The 20,156-nt window shown below is 42.5% G+C and overlaps 1 protein-coding gene across 2 annotated transcripts in view; it reads left to right on the forward strand.

Moving 5' to 3' along the window:
- Window positions 1–20,156, forward strand: part of LOC147711410 (cGMP-dependent protein kinase 2-like) — a 2,360,133-nt gene that overhangs the window by 575,745 nt on the left and 1,764,232 nt on the right. For both annotated transcript variants that reach the window (XM_086922130.1, XM_086922129.1), the window contains exon 3: window positions 6,403–6,569. In XM_086922130.1, coding sequence (XP_086778256.1) covers window positions 6,403–6,569 — 167 coding nt within the window. The remainder of the gene's footprint in view (window positions 1–6,402; window positions 6,570–20,156) is intronic.

The following is a 20,156-nucleotide window of genomic DNA, read 5'->3' on the forward strand; positions in this document are numbered from 1 at the left end:
TCACCTTTTGCGATAATTATTTGCTGTGTAGCACTACTACACAACATGAATCGCTTCAAGGTGGTGGACTCTGGAGTCACACTTTCATCAAGGTTTCTCACCCTCCGATATACCTAAGGGTCTTCCTCGTAAGGTCTGTATCCTAAGGTTACAGACCTTATGAGGAGGATCATTAGGTGAATGGCTGAAACATTTTGACTATGTTAAGGAGTACTTGAGATAATTGATATCTCAATGTCCTTTTCACTTCACTCAACAACTGGCTCTTCTGTAGTCTGGTGTTGAAGCACACCTTGGAGGCAATTGGCCTCCAGAGTGGTAACCCAATGATGAAGCATTTCACGAACTCGGTTGGTGAGTGATGATTATTTTTATAAACCCTTAAGTTTCCCCCCTGAATTGCTGTAAGTGAGAGACTCTTAAGGGTCATTTGTTAGGTTAATAAAGTACTCGCTTTTATTGTTTGATATATATGATCAAGGGAAGACGGGCGAGTGTACTTTATCTCTCTCTTTTTCCTCTTTCAGCAATTTTAAACTGCCATTTAAACCTGGCAAGTGCACCCACTTGCCAGGCCCAGAAATGTCCTTTTACTACATATCAGTCACCCTTAATGTAGGCCCAAGGCAGCCCCAGGGGTAGGTTAAAGTGTAAGTAAACGGTAGGACATGTACTGGTGTGTTTTACCTGTCTTAATAGTGAAATACTGCTAATTTCGTTATCCACCATTGCAAGGACTATTTTTTCCAAAGGGTAAAATGGGTATTGCCTTGAATGATCTTTTAAGTATAATTTCCCTTTGGGAACAGATGGTAATTTGGAGTTTAGGGTCTCTGAACTCACAATTTAAAATGCATCTTTTGGTGAAGTTGGTTTTTAAGTTGTGTCTTTGAAAATACCACTTTTAGAAAGTGGACATTTTCTTGCTTAACCATTCTGTGCCTCAGCCTGTCTGTAGAATACATGCCTGGGTTGGCTGACAGTTGAGCTCTTGTGCGTTCACTCTAGACAGTCACACAAAGGGAGTTGAGGTGTGCCTGGCATTGCCTGATGGGTCATAACCAGGCTGATGTGCCTTCCTGAGCTAGATTGTTGGGAGGAGTTGTCACTGACACATGAATAGGGCTGTGCCTGTCCCTACACAAAGAGGTCTCCACTCTCTGTAGTGTGTCTGGAGTCACATCAGGAAAAGGCAGGTTGTTGTGGACTACAAAGATTTTCTCTCGAAATTGCCCTACTTCAAAGGCAGAAAGAGATATAAGTATTGGACCTCTAACACCCCAGAATCAAAACACTTCTGGGTTGAGGACATTCGGCCATTACGAAGAGCTGGATGCTGTAGGAGGGACTGCCACCCAGCTTGTTGCTTTGTTGTGTTGGCCTGCTGCTTCTGTCTTTGGAGTGAAAGCACTGGACTTCGCTTTCTACATCCTGATTCCAAGGTTCTCCAAGGACTTGTGTGTGCTTGTCTCCTGTTAAGAAGTCTCAGGGCCATTACAGACCTCACCTACCAGTGCATGGGCTCTTCTGCTAAGAGTCCTGACTTGCCGAGTGGTGCCAAATTCAGTTCCTGGGCCCTTGAAAGTGTTAAATGGTCATCTTAAAGGGAAGATCCACACATCTATTTCCAGGGCCTGTTTTCTCAAAGCATCACTGCACAAGATCAACGCATTGCCGCTGCCTGCACAGAAGCGTGGTTCCCACTGGAAGTGTTGAGTGTGGCTTTCACTGCAGGCCCCAGCTTGCCATTGCATTGCATACGAAAATTTCCTGCATCATAAGTTCTCAGCACAGTGTCACTGACATACATGGCACTCACTCCGACGTAGCACCTGCTCGCAGCTGACGAATTGATGCAACGCCTTCTTTGCAGCTGTAAAATTGATACAGCGTCTGCATTGCTGCATCAGTGCTGCCACATCGACTCAGTGCATCTGAATTTTTGACGCATCATCCCTTGACGTCGACTCTTCATTAACTGTGCTGCAGTAATAAACAGAGGCCTCATGTCTGAAAACCGACACATCACCTCTCCTGCCAGTAGTAAAGAACCAACTCCTCACCTTCCCTGCCAGTGAGGTACCAACGCATCACCTTCACTGTGTAGTAAGGAACCAACACAATGCATTTGTTTTTTTTTTTACATGACTTAATAAAGTTACCATATTACCAGCTGCCTAATAAGCTATGTGGGGGAAAGTGGTTCATTCAATGTAAGCCTTCTTTTAACATGGGTGACTACTGTCCTCGCTCATGTCCAATTCATCACACAGCTGATGGTTTATGATAGCTGGTTCATAGCCATGGAGTTATAGCTTTTGTATTGCCACCCCAGGTTGAAAAAGGTTGCCTACCGGCCATCACTGGCACATACATGCTCGCAATTATCTTTTTTTAAATGTGCAAAAGGCATAATTTAGTGGCTGTACATTTGAGCTTTACCTGCAGGACTGAATAGGAACTGTAAAGTGTGAATTGGGCCAGTCTGCACCTATGGAGATCGTGAGCTGAAGAGCATTACCCTCCCCCTCTGTACACCAGTTTAAATTTTAGTCATTGACTAGAGCAGGCCTCCCTCCCCTCACACCTTTCACAGCCGCTTAGGTTTGGGGAAGGACCCCAAGGTTGCCATCTTAGTTGTGTCTCTTCCCAGCAGAGGAAACTAAGACCGCTCACACAAAAGGAGTAATTAACAGTGCTTCCCTCAGCTCCAGAGGAAGGCGTGGTGATGAAAATCTGTATTGTTAATTACCTATTACTCTTTCTCAGGCCGGAGGACAGCCTGGCCCACTGTGCAAAGAGGGAAGTCCAGAAAACTGGAACCAGCGCAAGAGGGGGCTTCTCTTTGAAGCTTTGGAGGAAAAAGCCCTAGCAGTGATGTCAGTGATGGGTGGAGCTGAGGCCCCAGATCAGATGTGATTAATGACTCCTGGATAACACCAGCTTGAACTGGCCCAGCTAACCCTGGGCGAAGTACTATGCTACGCTTGCGTAGTTTGCGAAGTTTGCGGTACTTCGCACTATGTGACTTACACGTAGCACAGTGCAAACACGCGTAACAGTCATTTTTTGCTTACTCGCGGTCCTCAACGTCAAGTTGGCAACCTCCAGCAAGCTAAATGACATCCTGGTGAGACTTTTTCCTCATTCGCGATCCGCAGCATCAAGTTGCCGATCCCGAGCGTGGAAAATAAACCTCCCGGCGAGATTCTCAACGTGGGGAGGTCAGGTTCCTAATTGCGAGTGGTTGCTTATGCTCGTGACCGCTCGCGATGAGAAACTACCAGTCCGCATTGAGAAAGCTGCAGTTCGCGTAGAAATCTACTCGAGTGGCAGAAAAAGACCGCTTGACTGTGCAAGATGCGGTTTGCACTGATTGCACAGTGCAGACAAGCATCCAGCACTGTGCAATCAGTGCGAACAGCATTTTGCACAGTGCACTACGCAGTTCGTGTAGCTCGTGTAGTGCGAAGTGCTCTTCACGTAGCGCTACTACGCGAACTACGCCCAGGGTTAGTCCCAGCATACTCTACAGAAAGGTTGGGACGGGGTGGAGAGATGATGTGGCACCCCAAAAATAACCAGGGCTGCCTGTCTTCTAGGACTTCCCACCCACTTTAAAAACTCTTGCATAAGGGAGAAAAAGGGCTGTTTGTGCTTTTTGTACTTTTTAATGCTAGGTCCTTGGACAACGACAGCCATGCACAACTGGAAGGAGAAACCACCTTATCCCCAAAAGAACTAAATACTCGGCACCAACTGATCCTAGCACCATTGGGTCTCTCCAAAGGCCAGTGAGGCAGGCCCCCTTACATCACTGTAAGGCCAGTTAGTGGAAAAATCTACACACAGAGACAAAGACTAGGAGGAAAGCTGGTGCAAAGAGGTAGTGGAACCAGCTCCCAGCAAGGTACATCACTTTTCAGGCCAGGAGGCCTGCTGGAACTACTCATGTTGGCTAGAGCTAGCCACCAGGAGTAAAAAAAGCACAGGCTCTTATCAATCTGACCAACATGGTCCGAGTTACGGTCTTTTCAAGTTGGCGACCTCAAACCCCATTTTGATCGATGGAGCTTATGAGGTTCTGCTGCCCACCTGAAAAGTACACCCAAGTTTCCAGGAATTGCCACAAGGATTATTTAAAAATTTTACCCAGGGAAAGGGCATGTGTCGGGCCCCATCTCTAAGCACATTCTCAACCCCGGGGGGCCCACCTCTCCAAGAGATTGACCTCAATGGAAACCAGGGGAGCACTGTCGCACCCACCAACAAATACAAAAGGGCCCTAGGACCCAGTCTCTGGGCTCTCACTAATGATGGCCTTGCTCCTGCTACCATGTCCATGTCTGGGGGTAGCGGGCGGCTACCACATAACAAACTCCCTGCCCACATGGAACATTCAGGTGAGAAGCACGCTGACTGCACCCACACCAGCATAAAGGAGTGTTGACTGAGCAGATAGCCGGCTGAGGCAGGCCAGGTTCGGCTCCCAGAACTGCCCCAACAAGGAGGCAAGGCAGAGTACCTGGATGGGACTGGGCACCCCAGACTTTTTTTTCTTAACAAGAACAAAAGAGAAAAGCTTTGCAGCTTTCCCCGGCACAGAGGATAGCTGGTAATAAAATATTTACTCCTCAAGGTTGGAACGCCCCATAAAGCCCTGTAGAGCTGTATTATTTGCATATTTGTCCTGCCATGTGGTGGACAAGGTTGGCAGATACACCACTAACACAGTAAAGAAGGGTTGCGTGGGATGCAGGAGTTGCAACAGACCCTACAGAAGTTGCTTTTAAAAACTGACCCTGTGTTGCTGTGGTTCACAAAAATATGAGCCTCTTGAATTTTCATCATTATTTAAGCATTTCCAAGGCAGGAACCTTTCTCTACAGCTGGGCATGCAGCACCCTCCAGTGGCTGATTCTATGGCTGCTTTTGAAGTGGCCTGAAAGTGGAGCTCTCTAGGGGCTGTTTTTATGGTTGTGTTTTATGTGGCCTGAAAGGATATAAAAAGCACACAGACACAGTGTGTTAATATTCAAATTCTTCATTAATCTATAATGTTGACAGTGATTATTGATCAAGGATCATAGGCTATATTAAGATTAATAATATTTACACTTTGTTATTACTAATTATTTCAATTACACACAAAATTATGATGTTTTTACCCTGTGGTTTGTTGTTTTCATAATATGGTAAACCCTTGATAAAGCCAATAGGTCTGTTTGATCTAAAGTGATACCATCCTATAATGTAATGTGTTGTCTGGTATAGGTTGGGGGCACTGTGATTTTGAGGGTCATGTCCCTTTGAGTTCAAATGATTTAATACAATAATCCAAGGTATTTTGTATCTGCTTTATGGATACATTATCCTTTTTCTAAGGAACAAGCTCTGACTGGACAATCATGCTAATGTTATTTTTGTGTGCCAGTGAATGGTGATTACTAGCCTACACCACCTCCCCTGAGTAGGCCTTTGACTGCTCTGCTTCACTACCTTGATAGTCAAGTGCTACATTGGGGTGCTTTGTTCACATAAGGAGAAACTGTGAAACTATTACTTGTGCAGGCATCACATTCTGCACAACGAATAACCCAATTACCTACAGCAATGTATTCAATTAGATACAGTCGAAGTTCAGGTTTTCCTTCTTCTCTTTCTACAGTCTTCCACACCGGTAGGTTTGGTCTCCAGTTGTTGTCACTCCTTAATCAAAAGTTGATGCCTTATTAAAACAGGAGTCCATGCCACGAGTCCATACCAGTTAGGGGGGACTTTAACTCTACTGCAGAAACAAGGTTAATGTTAACTAGGTGAAACGTCCCTTTATGATTCATTTCTATCTGAGAGGAACAGGGCAGCCCAAATGACAGATGACTATAACAGCTTTTATACTTTTCTAAATCTAATGCAAGCTGGATTGGTCATGAGAGCCATGTAAAATAATGGTCACTTGAAGTAATTGTCATATTCAAGTAATGGTCCAATCCAGAAAATGGTGAATCAAGGTAATGATTGGGTCAAAATATTACTATGCTAAGTTATGAGGTTGAAGTAGCCGGGGGCTGAAAAATGCCCAGCAGATCTTAAAATGGCTTGTAAAGAAGCTTGTGCTTGATCCAATAATGAGGAGAGGTTAACGATCACAATGAGATGCCTCCTCACACAAAAAGCATCAGAAAATAGCACACAAATAGTACTGATTGTGCTCGGTTCTCAAGGGAGGGGCTGAACATAACTGATATCAGGCTGTAGTTCTTTGCCTCTCCACTATGTCTATTGCTCTTCCAGTACTATAAATACACAACAATCTATGCTAGTTCGGGAATGTGGAAAAGCAAATGTGCAAGGAATAGCGGGATAAAGTAAATTAACATTGTTTTCCTATTATCATTTTAGTGTGAAGAAGCTGATCACGGGCGCCATCATGAGTAACGATTTCCTGAGACAACTGGAGGCCTCGCACGTACGGCGCATGGTGGACTGCATGTATGAGATAACATACACCCAGGCGCAGGTGGTCATCCAGGAAGGGGCAGCAGGAAACCACCTCTATGTCCTGGCTGGTAAGAAAACAAGAAACCCACACGAACCAAACTGAACGTATTGCACATGAAAACAAGAAACCCACATTGATCAAACTTGCACTACTGGTACATAGTCTGCGCACCAAATTGATCAGCGAGATGTTTCCAACAGGAAGCCTTGTCCTACAGTCCACAGCTTAAACATAAACAAAGAATCTAAAGCAGGATATCAAAACAAAATAAAATGAAAAACTGTATAGAATCATTAATTGAATTTCAAAAAGGGGTCGCCTCTGCTCCCAGCCAACTACCGCCCAATCAGCCTCATTGATGTATCCCAGAAGCTATTCGGCAGATTAATTCTTAATAGGCTGCAAAGCTGGATGGAGGAGACTGACATCCTAAGCCCTCTCCAGGGGGGATTCAGAAAAGGAGTCTCCACAGTCGACCAAATACTCAGATTTAATATTATCTACTGGAAGACTGTGCTCACAGAAGGCGGGACACTGTATGCGGTCTTTGTAGACCTCCCTGCCGCCTTCGATTTAGTCCCGCGGGCTAAATTGTGGATGGTGCTGGCTGAGTTGGGTGTCCCAGGAGACATTCTCCATATCTTAATCAGGTTGCATACTGACAACTATCCCCGAGTCAGATATGGAAAGGGCGGCAGGCTGACAGACAGATTCCCCGTTCATAGAGGGGTAAGGCAGGGCTGCGTATTGGCGCCGACCCTGTTTTGCTTATTTGTGAACGGGGTGATAGAGCACCTGAGCAGGAACCCTAACATCGATGCGCCACAATTGAACAGCAGCAGGGTGCCAGCGATTATGTTCGCGGACGACACCCTGCTGCTGTCAAAAACGCCAATGGGGCTTCAGAGGGTCCTGAATGGGTTTTTGGGGTTTTGTAATGATAGGGGCCTAGAAATAAACCCCTCTAAGACAAAATTTATGATTCTTAACCCCAAACCCAAAAACTGCCCAAATCCCCGCCTAGGAACTACAACCCTGGAAAGAGTTCATGCAATAGAATATCTTGGCATAACCCTCAACCAGAACCTGACATGGTTGCCACACAAAACAAAAGCAACCACATAATTAGTCCAGAGGGCAGGTGCCATTACAAGAATTTCCAAAAAATCTCCTCTTGGTCCACTGGCACCCGCCATCCACATTTACAAAGCTCAAGCCAGGGGGGGCTATCATCTATGGGGGTGAGCTCTGGGGACATATTCCGCTATATACCATACAGGTTGCAGAAAACAACTTTAAAAGACAATTAGCTGCATTTCCCCCGAGCACTCCTCTTCTCCCCCTAAGAATGGACTTGGCATTACGACCAATCACGGAGGAACTGGGCCTTAAACCTTTGACCTACTGGAGGCGTTTGTGGAGCAGCCAGGATCTGGTACACTACAGAAATGAACTTCAGGAACTTCTTAGATCAACTTATGCGACCAAAATCCCGTGGATAAAGTGCATCAGGGACATGTGCATGATCCTCGGAGTCCCGGAGTTATGGTCCAAGCCGGAAATAGAGTCCGTAAGGCTTTCTAGAAAAGAACTTTCAAATCTATTCTATAGGGTTATGCTTCAGAAATCTTTGAATTCTATCCGGGAAGGATCCCTAACCGACACATTTACTAAGGCAAAAGATTCTTATAGCCCTGAATATGTACTAGATGGCATGACACCTGTGTTTGTACGGAAGATCTATATGCAATGGAGGTACGGCTCTCCCCCCCTGAGGTCCCTTACTAAATCCTGGGAAGGTAATCTGGATTCAGGGGTGTGCCCAGCCTGCAACTATAAACTGGAAAGTGATCTTCACGGGGTCCTGTTTTGCAGAGCCTACAGCAGAATCAGAAGTTATTGGTTGGTCCCTTATTTAAAGAACTTGGGCTTCCGAACTTATGCTCCGGCTTACAGAGTGCTCAAGACAGACCTATCGGCACCAACAGTGTTCGTAATGGCAAAATTTCTGACGGCAATGTGGCGATTACGCACTGAAATTATTAAGGACACTAGAGTTGCATGAATACTCTTTCTTACTATAGTATTTCTTACTATTGCCTTGCAGATTATTCTTGTCACAGACTTGTCCCCTTTTTAACTAAAATGCATTTTAGCAACTAGACTGCAATCATGAGCTTGGGGAATTGTTTTTAAAAATGTATAGCACATTTTTATAACGTTTTTATTGATGAAAATCACTTGTACATTTTTATGATCTTTTATGATCGAAATAAAGATTATTTGAATTTGAATAGGAAAATACTGGCAGGAGGGAACAAGAGGAGCTGAGGGGAAAAAGGGTCATGGGGTAAGGTGGGGGTGATTTTCAAAATAAAAGCTTTTTCATATCTCAAAATATACTTAATTCTCCTCTTCCGATGTATGATCACAGTTGTAATGCAAACCTCCTAAAAGATTGATCATTTCTTAGAAGTAAATATTACACACAAACTCTTGAAACACACTTTCACATGTGAGGGAATTCAGTTCCAGCCAGGGACTTTTAAGGAATGGAAAGCCGGTGCTCTGTGATAAAATAACTTACTCATGGGGCTTTCACTCATCATCACACCCTTATATAATCACTTGAAACAATGAACAATCAAATCCCACAATTGTTAAGTTTTTTTACAATAACATCCTTTTGCCTGTTTGTTGCAATTGATGAGAGTGAAACTTCGGTTAATACTAGATTCACATAAAATGCGCTCATTTAGAATCGTCTATTATTATAAACATTATCCCACGCAATCACCGATATGGGGTAGGGAGCGTTGAGCAGGTAGTATGCATTTTTGAAGTATACCTTGCAGACATTTTACTTTCCTTTTTTTTAAACACTTTTTATTTGTCAACAAGAGGGCAACAAACTCAACACATATTTACATGGAGAAAAAATAACAACAAAAAACATAACGCAAGTGTTGAAAACCGGATGATATAGATCATTGAGCAACACGAAATTGCCAAAGCATAACAAATTGCAAAATCAAATCCAATTACAATCACATAGACCTGTATTAAAATAGAAGCCCCCATATTGCATTTGCGAGTATCCCTTATTTTTGCCAATGCATATTCCATTCCACACTTTTCCCGAACCATCATCTTCCAATCACTAATAGAGGGATGATTTGGAGAAATCCATACCCAGGCAATTACCAGCCTAGTGGCTACAAGTAGTATACAAGATAGGCGGTAAGTCTATAATTCGTATTCTAAAAACCAATCATAATTTCCATGACTGAAACAGGTGAATCAATCTCCAATCTCTGTGAGAATACTTGACCCACCTGCTGCCAGAATAGCTCAAAATCCAGACATGTTGCGAACATATGAGTTATATAAGCCGCATGCAGATCGCATCTAGGACATTTCATCCGGGCACTAACTGATCCGGGCAGAGCCCATTTAGCTATCTTTTCTGCTGTGTAATACAATTGGCATATAGTTTAAAATTCCTGTATCCGCAAATTGATAGAATGAACTGAGTCATCAATGATACTTAGTGCTTGTTCTATGGCGAATGAAGTAACCCCTATCCCCAGAGTCATACTCTAGCGTTCCGGCAATCTTTCAGAATCACTTTGTCTATAATTAATAAGGCATTTTTCCATATGGTTTATCAGAGATTTTGTCTTCTCCTTATGCAAACAATCCCAGATCTCAGAATTAGTCGTTTTTGTCAGAGTTATTTGTCTCGAAAAGTATCACTAATTTGGAGCCATTTAAAGAGCATATGATCAGGTAGCCTACACTGCACCTGCAAGTTCTTAAAGGATGCAAGGCAATTATAATCAAAAAGATACCCAAGACAGATAATCCCATAACTAACCCAACGTTTAAAAGCAACATCTTGGAACACCTCTGGGAATAGCGGATTGCCCCATAGGGGAAGTTTATCAGATAAAATGATATATTACATCTAGGAGAGATAGTTCGCCATATATATATATATATATATATATATATATATATATATATATATATATATATATATATATATATATATATATATATATATATATATATATATATATATATATATATATATATATATATATATATATTCACTTAAAAAAATATAGGTTTCAGGCCTTATATAGTTAGGAAATAGCATTTAAAAAACCATTGAAATTGCTCCTATGTAGTTAGTTGTACTAACTATATTTCGCGCACCCGCAATCCACTGCTGATGATGTCACATATTACATCATTCATGACAAGGTCTCAAATGACATCACTGATGACATCACTGATGACACCTCATTTGACATCGCGGTTTTTAAAATGCTAATTCCTAACTATATAAGGCCTGAAACCTATGATTTTTTAAGTGAATTTGCAAGGTTTTTTAAATGTTAATTCCTAACTATATAAGTCCTGAAACCTATGGCTTTTTAAGTGAATTTGCAAGGTTTTTTAAATGCTAATTCTTAACTATATAAGGCTTGAAACCTATGGTTTTTTCAGTGAATTTGCAAGGTTTTTTAAATGCTAATTCCTAACTATATCAGGCGTGAAACCTACATTTTTTATCAATAATGTTCAAAGGTTTTGTAAATGCTAATTCTATTAGCGGATAATGTTTATATATGTTATTATCCTTCTGGGACCACCTGAGCAGCCATCTTGTTTCTCAGGAGAAGTGAGGCACAAGAGAGCACAAAACAAGAGTGGACAATGCGAAAAGGGGGCAGGGTTGAGACCCCTGACCCCCTAGCACTTCTCAGGGGGTCCCAGAAGGACCACCAAGTGCGGGGTACGAGCACGGTACGCGTACCTTATGCGTACGGTGCACGTACCCTGCAATTTCTTCTTTTTTTTGCCCTTGGGGGTCCTTTTGGAACCCCCTGAGAAGGGCTAGTGGGTTGGGGGGTCTCTACCCTGCCCCCTTTTTGTGTTTTCCACTCTTGTTTTGGGCTCTCTTGTGCCTCAGTTCTCCTGAAAAACAAGATAGTGGCCAACACTTCCTGGTTTGGACAGTTTGGAATGTTGACAGTAGACTGCCAGCCAATCAGAAACTCGCTCGCGCACGTAAGGGTATGCGCACTTATGCGTACGGTACGCATACTGTACACGTATTGTGCACGTACGGTGAGCGCATATAGATATATAATTTGATCAAATTCAATTTTCTCAACAACTGCTGGAGGGATTTTCACCAAATATAGAAAAGGCACTACTGCATACCTGTCCCTACCATTTTGCCAAGTTTGGTGTAATTCCGTTCAGCCGTTCGGGCTGTAGCCGTGTCTAAAGGTCCCATAGAAAATGCCATTTGAAAAATTTCAAATTCAATTTTCTCTAGAACTACTGGAGGGATTTTCACCAAACATAGCAAAGGCACATCTGCATACCAGACCCTACCATTTTTGCAAATTTGGTATAATTCCATTCAGCCGTTCGAGCTGGAGCCTTGTCAGAATGGAAATTAACATGGGGAAAACACGTTTTGGGACCCCCTTTTTTCTCGACACCTGCTTGACGAATCCCCCCGAAACTTTCAGGGAAGGAGCGGAGCACAGCGAGGCAAATTTAAGGAAATATACAGGCAGATCCCTCAATTGGCGCCAAAGTTATTCCCAATAGAATGTTCGGAATTTCCTATGGTAACTAGGTCCTAACTATATATACCTACTGGCGACCGCCAGTAGGTAATATATATATATATATATATATAAACAAGCGAAATCCCAACCACATGACGTGTCAGGAGTAGGCAGTGAAATAAATGGTGATTAAAGGCCCAAGCGCCTAAAGAAACAGGCCGCATGGGTTGTGCAAAGAAGCAAACAAGGCATTGAATTAAATATCGCATCAACCATTGATGCATACATACATCAAATACATGAAGAAAAATTAAAGCAAAGTGCTCTAATATTATAAAGCAGGCCAAGTAGTAAAAAAGTACAAAATATCAGATGGCAAAACGAGTCCATTGAGATATAAATGAAACCCAACCAAACTCGTCATAAACGCCAGGAAACCCCCACACAAATCCATTCCGTCTTCACTTGATAACAACAGAAGGACAATAGCAAAGGAAAACAAATGTCAATTGCTAGTGCAAAGTGAGGTTCCTAACATAAATGCATAAAATACTGGCCTAATACATGATTTCTAATCACAGAAATGCTTGAATGCTAAAGTGCAAATTCTAAGATAGACCATAAAATAGAATGTTAAATACATGGAATAAACTAAGCGACAGGACAACCATATGAAAACCTACACCAACTGTTTACTAAAAAAAAAAAAAATTATATATATATATATATATATATATATATATATATATATATATATATAAGAGAGACTACTCACATATATACCATTCAGCAAAAATGTCATTATCAAAATCTGAATCAAAATCTCATAATGGAAAAGACAAATGAAGTCTATACATGAACATCATAAACAAAGGGAGTACAATTCATTATCAAAGTAAAGGGAAAACTACATTCATTACAAATAATGGTGTAACTCATCAAACGCGTTTAACCCATTGGGGGATCTGGTATCAAGCAAAAGAATAAAGAAAGCTTCTCTTTGGCGAAGAAGTTTCTTACAATCACCACCCCTGCCTGGATTCGCCACAGAGCACAACAAAGTATACTTCAGATCTTTCAGTTTCTTGTCATGCACTTCTTTAAAGTGGCGTGCCACAGGATAATTCATATCTGAATTGACTATGGCCCGGATGTGTTGCAGAATTCGTTGGCGTGCTTGCAACTTGGTACTCCCAATATAGGAAAGAGAACATGTGCAGGTTAGTTGGTAGACTACAAAATCACTGCGACATGTAAGATGTTTCTTGATCGGAATAACTCTGTCATTGAAAGCAGATGTATAATGCGTGCCATTGACTGCAAAGTGCAGGCACGGCACGAAGTGCATCTGTAAAAGCCAGGTTTGTTAAGCCAAGTAGTTTTTGGTTGAAGCTCTGGCTGGGTTCGATCTAGGGAATCTTTCATAGAGGGAGCCCTCCTAAAAGTAATGGCTGGTGTTTTGGGCAGAAATGGACCTAAGATAACATCTGTTAGCACTATAGGCCACTCAGATCTGATGATTTGGCTAAGCTTGGAAATTTGGGAGCAGTATGTGGTGATGAATCTGGCTGTCCCCAGACTAGTCACATCTGGATTTGTTTTGGTTTTAGGAATTAACAATGCCTCACGGGGACGCGCTGATGCTTTATTCAGAGCCCGATCTAACACAGCTGTATTATAGCCCCGTCGAAGGAATCTATCCCTAGATTCCAATAGGCACTGTTGGGTGACGTCTGGGCTACTGCAAATGCGCTTGATCCTGATAAACTCACCCAAGGGTATGCTGTTTATGGGGTGAGGGGGTGGGCACTGCGGGCATGCAAGATGGAATTGCCCGCAGTGCTTTTCCTGTAAAGTTTTGTCTGTATGGTGTTATTGTCAATGTAAACCAGGACATCCAGAAATTCAGCAGAAGTAGATGAAATATTAGCAGTGAACTTAAGGTTCCTATTGTTTACATTAATTTCATTGACAAATTCAGCTGCCAGTTCCTGTGATCCCCTCCAGACGATAAAAATATCGTCAATGAATCTCCAGTAAGACACAAGGTGAGGAAGCCAACGTGCATGAGTGACCCCCAGAACATGCCTCTCCCACCAGCCAACATGTAAACATGAGTAGCTGGGGGAGAAGCACGAACCCATGGCCACCCCGCGTTCCTGATGGTAAAAACCCTTGTCGAATTGGATATAATTATTAAAAAGGCAAATACGGATCATACCTAATAACATGAGATTATGGTCCCTCATGGTAGCCTCTCGGGAATCTAAGAAAAACTGGACAGCTTCCAGACCCTGCAGATGGTTGATGCTGGTGTAAAGTGCTTCAATATCCATCACCAGGAAACACAAATCAGGACCCCACGTGATGTGATTAATCTTAACCAAAAAATCAGTGGTATCCTTAAGAAAAGAAGGGAGAGAAATCATATGGGGCTGTAAGAAAAAATCCACATATTTTGAAATGTTCTCATTCATCCTACCTTGGGCTGAAATAATAGGACGACCTGGGACTGGGACAGTGCACTTGTGAATCTTGGGTAACAAATAAAATAAAGGTGTAATAGGATGCAATACATTTAGAAATTTTGTTTCTTCTTTAGTCAGTAAGCCAGGTCTATACCAGGCATTGATGCCTTTCCTGGTTTTCTCGTGGCTATTAAGCATTGCAAATTTAGTAGTCTTTGAATAACAAAGGGGATCACCTAGTTGGCGGGCTGCCTCAGAAACATAGTCAATTTTCGCCCACAATACCGTGTTTCCCCCCTTGTCCGCACTCTTCACTACTACTTGATTGTTACCCTGTATTTTTTTAACCAGTTTGGCATATTGCACATTATTAAAATCACATTGTTTTTTCTTTCCCAGTACCGACCTATTGAGAATCTTCAGTTCTGCAATAACCCTGTCACTAAAGACATCAACAGCATCCTTAGGCATCAAAGGTAGAAATGTGGATTTGCCCGAAAAGCCGTGGTTGGTGACTGATTGACAGTGACAACTTGACTGACTGTAGGTTCAGTTTGTGAACTCTCTTCATTAGCTAAGGAAATCAAAGTTTGTAGACCTTTTAAATTCCTCACTTGTAATGACTCCTCATCATTTGATGTCGCTGGTTCAATGGCACGTATATTGGGATTTTCCGTATGTAACAGGAAGTACTTTTGTAATTTAATTTTCCTGATAAATTTAAAAACATCAATGCGTGCCTGGACATAGGGGAAGTTATTCGGTGGACAATAAGAAAGTCCCAAGGAGAGGAGCTGTTCCTCCGCTTTGGAAAGCGTCATATCAGTCAAGTTGATTACTGTATTATCTTGTATTCTCGTTATTTGTTCCAATTCCTGCGCATTCTGCCTCGCCCTCCACCTCTTTTTGGCAATTCATTTCCTGTGTCGACGTTTTTGGCTGCCACTTTGCCTGCTTGTGGAGGATTGTTCCGTGAGCGCAGAGAATATCTCCGGTCCTCGCTGACAAAATTTAATTCGTCTACTACTGAAAAAGTTGTGAGATCAGGAGCCCCTGCATCACTGGAAGGTAAACTTTCCTCATAGCCGGTGAAAGAGGCTACTGATAGATTATCCTCGTTAATTGCAGCAGCAGCAGACGAAGGAGTAGTTGAATCAGTTGACCCACTTGGTTTATGCTGGACAGACATTGCCTTACGTTTGTATGAGTAGTATTTACGAGAAAACGTGAAAATACGCCCTGTCTCATAGTCTTGTTTATCTCTCGCCAATTTATGAATTTTGCGTTCTTGGATGGTTTGTTCCAGCTTAGCCAGTCGTTGATCAATCTCCTTCCGGATGTTCGCTATCAATTCAATTTCACCTGTCGCTTCCAGAAGAGCATTCACCTTATCTATTTCAGTTAGTAATGCTTCCCTATCGGAGTGGGCGTATTTAATCAAAATCAGCAACATATTTCTTGATGATTGTAAATTGTTCTCTGCCCACTCCTGAAGCATTTTGGGGTCCGGATTTTCGTACGTAGGAACAATCATAACTCTCAAGCCACGAGGAACACAATTGGCCTCAATGTATTTTTCTAGCGACTTTTTCTCCCACCACTTGGAAAGCTCACTGCGAAGTAGTTTCTCCAAAGTCTTTAAAAGTTCCCTTGTACTGCTGTTGGTATTGGTGGTGCGGTTTTCCTGAGTAGTTACGGGCGTTACAGTAGGCAGGTTTCCATACAGAGCCTCCGCCGCCGTTTCCCTACTCTTCAGTGCGTCGTTGGAAAACATGTTTGCAAATGTAGTAAGCGGTTTTAACGTATACCGCTAAACTGCTGTTATGGCTATAGTAAGTTCGAAAAATATTTTTGGGAAGTTAAGCCCAAAACCCGCTAAACTCAATAATGAAAGGGCAGAACGCACACTCGGTGCCCTACCGGATTCCGCCTCCTGTCGCCGAGAGAAGTCAGCCGACCTCTTCAGCTCCGAAGCTCCTCACCGGGTCCGGTCACCGTTTGCACGAAATGGAAAAAATGCCTCAATCCATGAGTTGCAGGGGGCACGGCAAACAGTACTTGGTCAGTTCAATTGTATGAACGCCGAAACGTTGTTGGATTGCAACAAAAGCTGTGCCACGAAAAGATGGGCGGGTCCACAAAACCGGAAGCGAACCAATCGCGGTAAATGAATGAACAAGCGAAATCCCAACCGCTCCTGGTAGCGGTTCAAATGGGCGCAGACCTCCCCTCCACAAGATGAATTACAGGATGTTAAATCATCGAGCCATCACATCAATAAGGTGTCAGCAGTGCATTTTATTTTGCAAAAATGAAAAGAGCAAATGCCCTCCCTGACGCGTTTCGCTCCGCGGACGGAGCTTGGTCACATGACGCGTCAGGAGTAGGCAGTGAAATAAATGGTGATTAAAAGCCCAAGCGCCTAAAGAAACAGGCCACATGGGTTGTGCAAAAAAGCAAACAAGGCATTGAATTAAATATCGCATCAACCATTGATGCATACATACATCAAATACATGAAGAAAAAACAAATATATATATATATTCACTGAAAAAACCATAGGTTATAGACCATATATAGTTAGGAATTAGCATTTACAAAACCTTGAAAATTCACTGAAAAAACCATGGGTTATAGACCATATATAGTTAGGAATTAGCATTTACAAAACCTTATTTTACTCACACAAAACCATTGAAATTTCATATATAGTTAGTTGCACTAACTATATATCGCGCACCCGCAATCCACTGCTGATAATGTCACATATTACATCATTCATGACATGATCAGTGACATCACTGATGACATCACTGATGACATCACTGATGACATCTCAAATGACATCACTGATGACATCACTGATGACAACATCCAGTGACTGTATGTTTCTGAAAAGTCAAAATATGTCTTACATATTGAAGAATGAGTGGATGTATAAGTGTCTGGATGAAGGATTTAGTAGGTGCATGACTGACTGTATGAGTGAGTGATTAAATGTGTCTCACTGAGTGCATGGGTTAGTGACTAAACTGTCTTAATTTGTGCATCACTATATCTGTTGTTCTGTAAACTGCTGCATGTGTTGATCAGTAGCTTTATGATTAACTATATGGGTTATTCATTGGTTGCCCAAGTATTTGTATGGGAGAGTGAGTGTGTGTGTGGGTGGCTGCGAGGTGTGTGACTATGTGCATAGATGTGTGAGCAGTTGATTCACTAGATGTATGGGTTCAAAAGTGCATGTGGAAACAGCTGTATGGGCGGTTGACTGTGTGCATGAGTGTATTAGTGAGTGAATGGATATCTCAGTGCTACATGTCAAAGTAAGTACATATGTAAAACACAGTACATGTGAGAGTTGACATATATAAATAACTGTGCATAAGAGCCAGTGAATGTGTGAGTGGCTGTATGGATCATTGTGAACTTGTATCAGGGATTGTATAACAGAGTAAATATGTGTTAGTATATGTTTGAATAAGTAAGGTGTGTATAACTGTATAGTTGAGGAAATGGAAGTGTGATTGATTCTTTGCATGGCTGACTAGGTGTGTGAGTAACTCCATGGATGAGTGACAGTCTGTGAGTGTCTGTTTACTCTGAGTGTATCTAAGATTATATTAGAGTCTGAAGAGGTTCACCATATTATCACATGAATGATGTCATCAGTGATGTGATCAGTAATGTCAAATGAGATGTCATCAGTGATGTCATCAGTGATGTCATTTGAGATGTCATCAGTGATGTCATCAGTGATGTCATCAGTGATGTCATTTGAGATGTCATCAGTGATGTCATCAGTGATGTCATCAGTGATGTCACTGATCATGTCATGAATGATGTAATATGTGACATGATCAGCAGTGGATTGCGGGTGCGCGATATATAGTTAGTGCAACTAACTATATATGAAATTTCAATGGTTTTGTGTGAGTAAAATAAGGTTTTGTAAATGCTAATTCCTAACTATATATGGTCTATAACCCATGGTTTTTTCAGTGAATTTTCAAGGTTTTGTAAATGCTAATTCCTAACTATATATGGTCTATAACCTATGGTTTTTTCAGTGAATTTCAATGGTTTTTTAATAGCAAATATCAAAAGCTTTAAAATGTCAAGTACGTGGTAGGTAAAAACATTTTTGTGTTTATGCACGCTGATGTGCTTTGAACGCTGCCCCCCCCCTCCTCTTTTCTTTTAGGAGTATTCTCTCTTTGCAGATAGTGAAGGGTAGGTAACGCAGGCCTTTGCCCCCGTTGTAATCCGTCGTGCCTGCTTCCCTCTCCATTTGATTGATTGTTATCCTAGCATTTATTGTTTTGGAATTGGTTCTCTTTGGTTCATTCTCTATTTACAAACAAGCACAGAGTCGCAATACTCTGTTTAGTCTTTGCAGATAGTGAAAAATCGTTAAAAAACAAAAGGAATCAAGCAAAATCAGTAGGCCACTAATGGGATCTCTTTTTGACCTCGCTAAAATAGAAACATTAGGAACAACCCCTCATGAGAAATACGAAACTAGTGAGAGGAACTGAGCTCAACACCATGATGGCTGCAAGACAGCTCGGCTCCGCCGCCCACCCCACCCAAAATAACGACAAACCCTATGCAAATATTATAAATATATACAACACACCAGCAAAGTAACAGGGTAAAACGTTTTATTAAATAACTACTACATGGCAGCCTGCTGCAACATCGATCCAAACAAGCCTTTGTATTTGGGGCTCAAAATCAACAAGTAACAGGGTAAAACGTTTTATTAAATAACTATTTACATGGCAGCCTGCTGCAACATCGATCCAAACAAGCCTTTGTATTTGGGGCTCAAAATCAACCATCAATAGTAAGATTTTCATAGGTGAGTGTAGGTTCATGGTTTTCCATCCACAGACTAAAAGCCTGGAGTGGGAGTGAAAGAACAATAACTAGGTAAGAAGGAAGGCAGAGGATGTGGGAAGGACTCTGGATATGGTATGTTGCTTGGTCCCTGAGATGCTTCGATGTCACTGCCTTGCACAAATGGCATAAGTCCTGGATGTTGGGTGCCATAGTTGAGGGTTCCGAGCAGCGCTTGTAACACTGTCTGAAGCTTATTTGCACCTGCTGCAGCTTCACTATTCTCAAAGTAAGTGGGGGCTGTTTGTGGACCTGACTGCATTGGAAAACAATGTGATGCGGTGCCTCCCTCAACCGCTTGACGGAGGCCCCCGAGGGGCGGTGTTTTGGTGCGGACTCGGAGGGGGTGCTTGGCTCCTGCCCCCTCCCCAAGTCTTGTTGCCCTGGTGTGGCCTGAGATCGCCCCCGACATAGGCGGCCGGATCCCGGGGTCAAGCGGAACTTTTTGCCTTTTGGTGACTCTTCCATTCTGGACCTTGTTCCACAATCCTTCGACCTGAAGACACGTCCTGCGGTGCCCTAGTCCGACCATCACATATTCCTGCGCCAGGATACGGCGTGGGGTGCACTAGAAGGGAGAGGCGGCACGAACGAGCCTCCCCACCTCCCCAGGTGGAGGTTTCTCAGCTACACCCCAGTGCTTCACGCAACCAGCTGACTTGCGCCCGCTCTTGCGGAACAGTGCCTCC

Source organism: Lissotriton vulgaris, chromosome 5 (genome assembly GCF_964263255.1).
Source record: "Lissotriton vulgaris chromosome 5, aLisVul1.2, whole genome shotgun sequence".
NCBI classification, from domain to species: Eukaryota; Metazoa; Chordata; class Amphibia; order Caudata; family Salamandridae; genus Lissotriton; species Lissotriton vulgaris.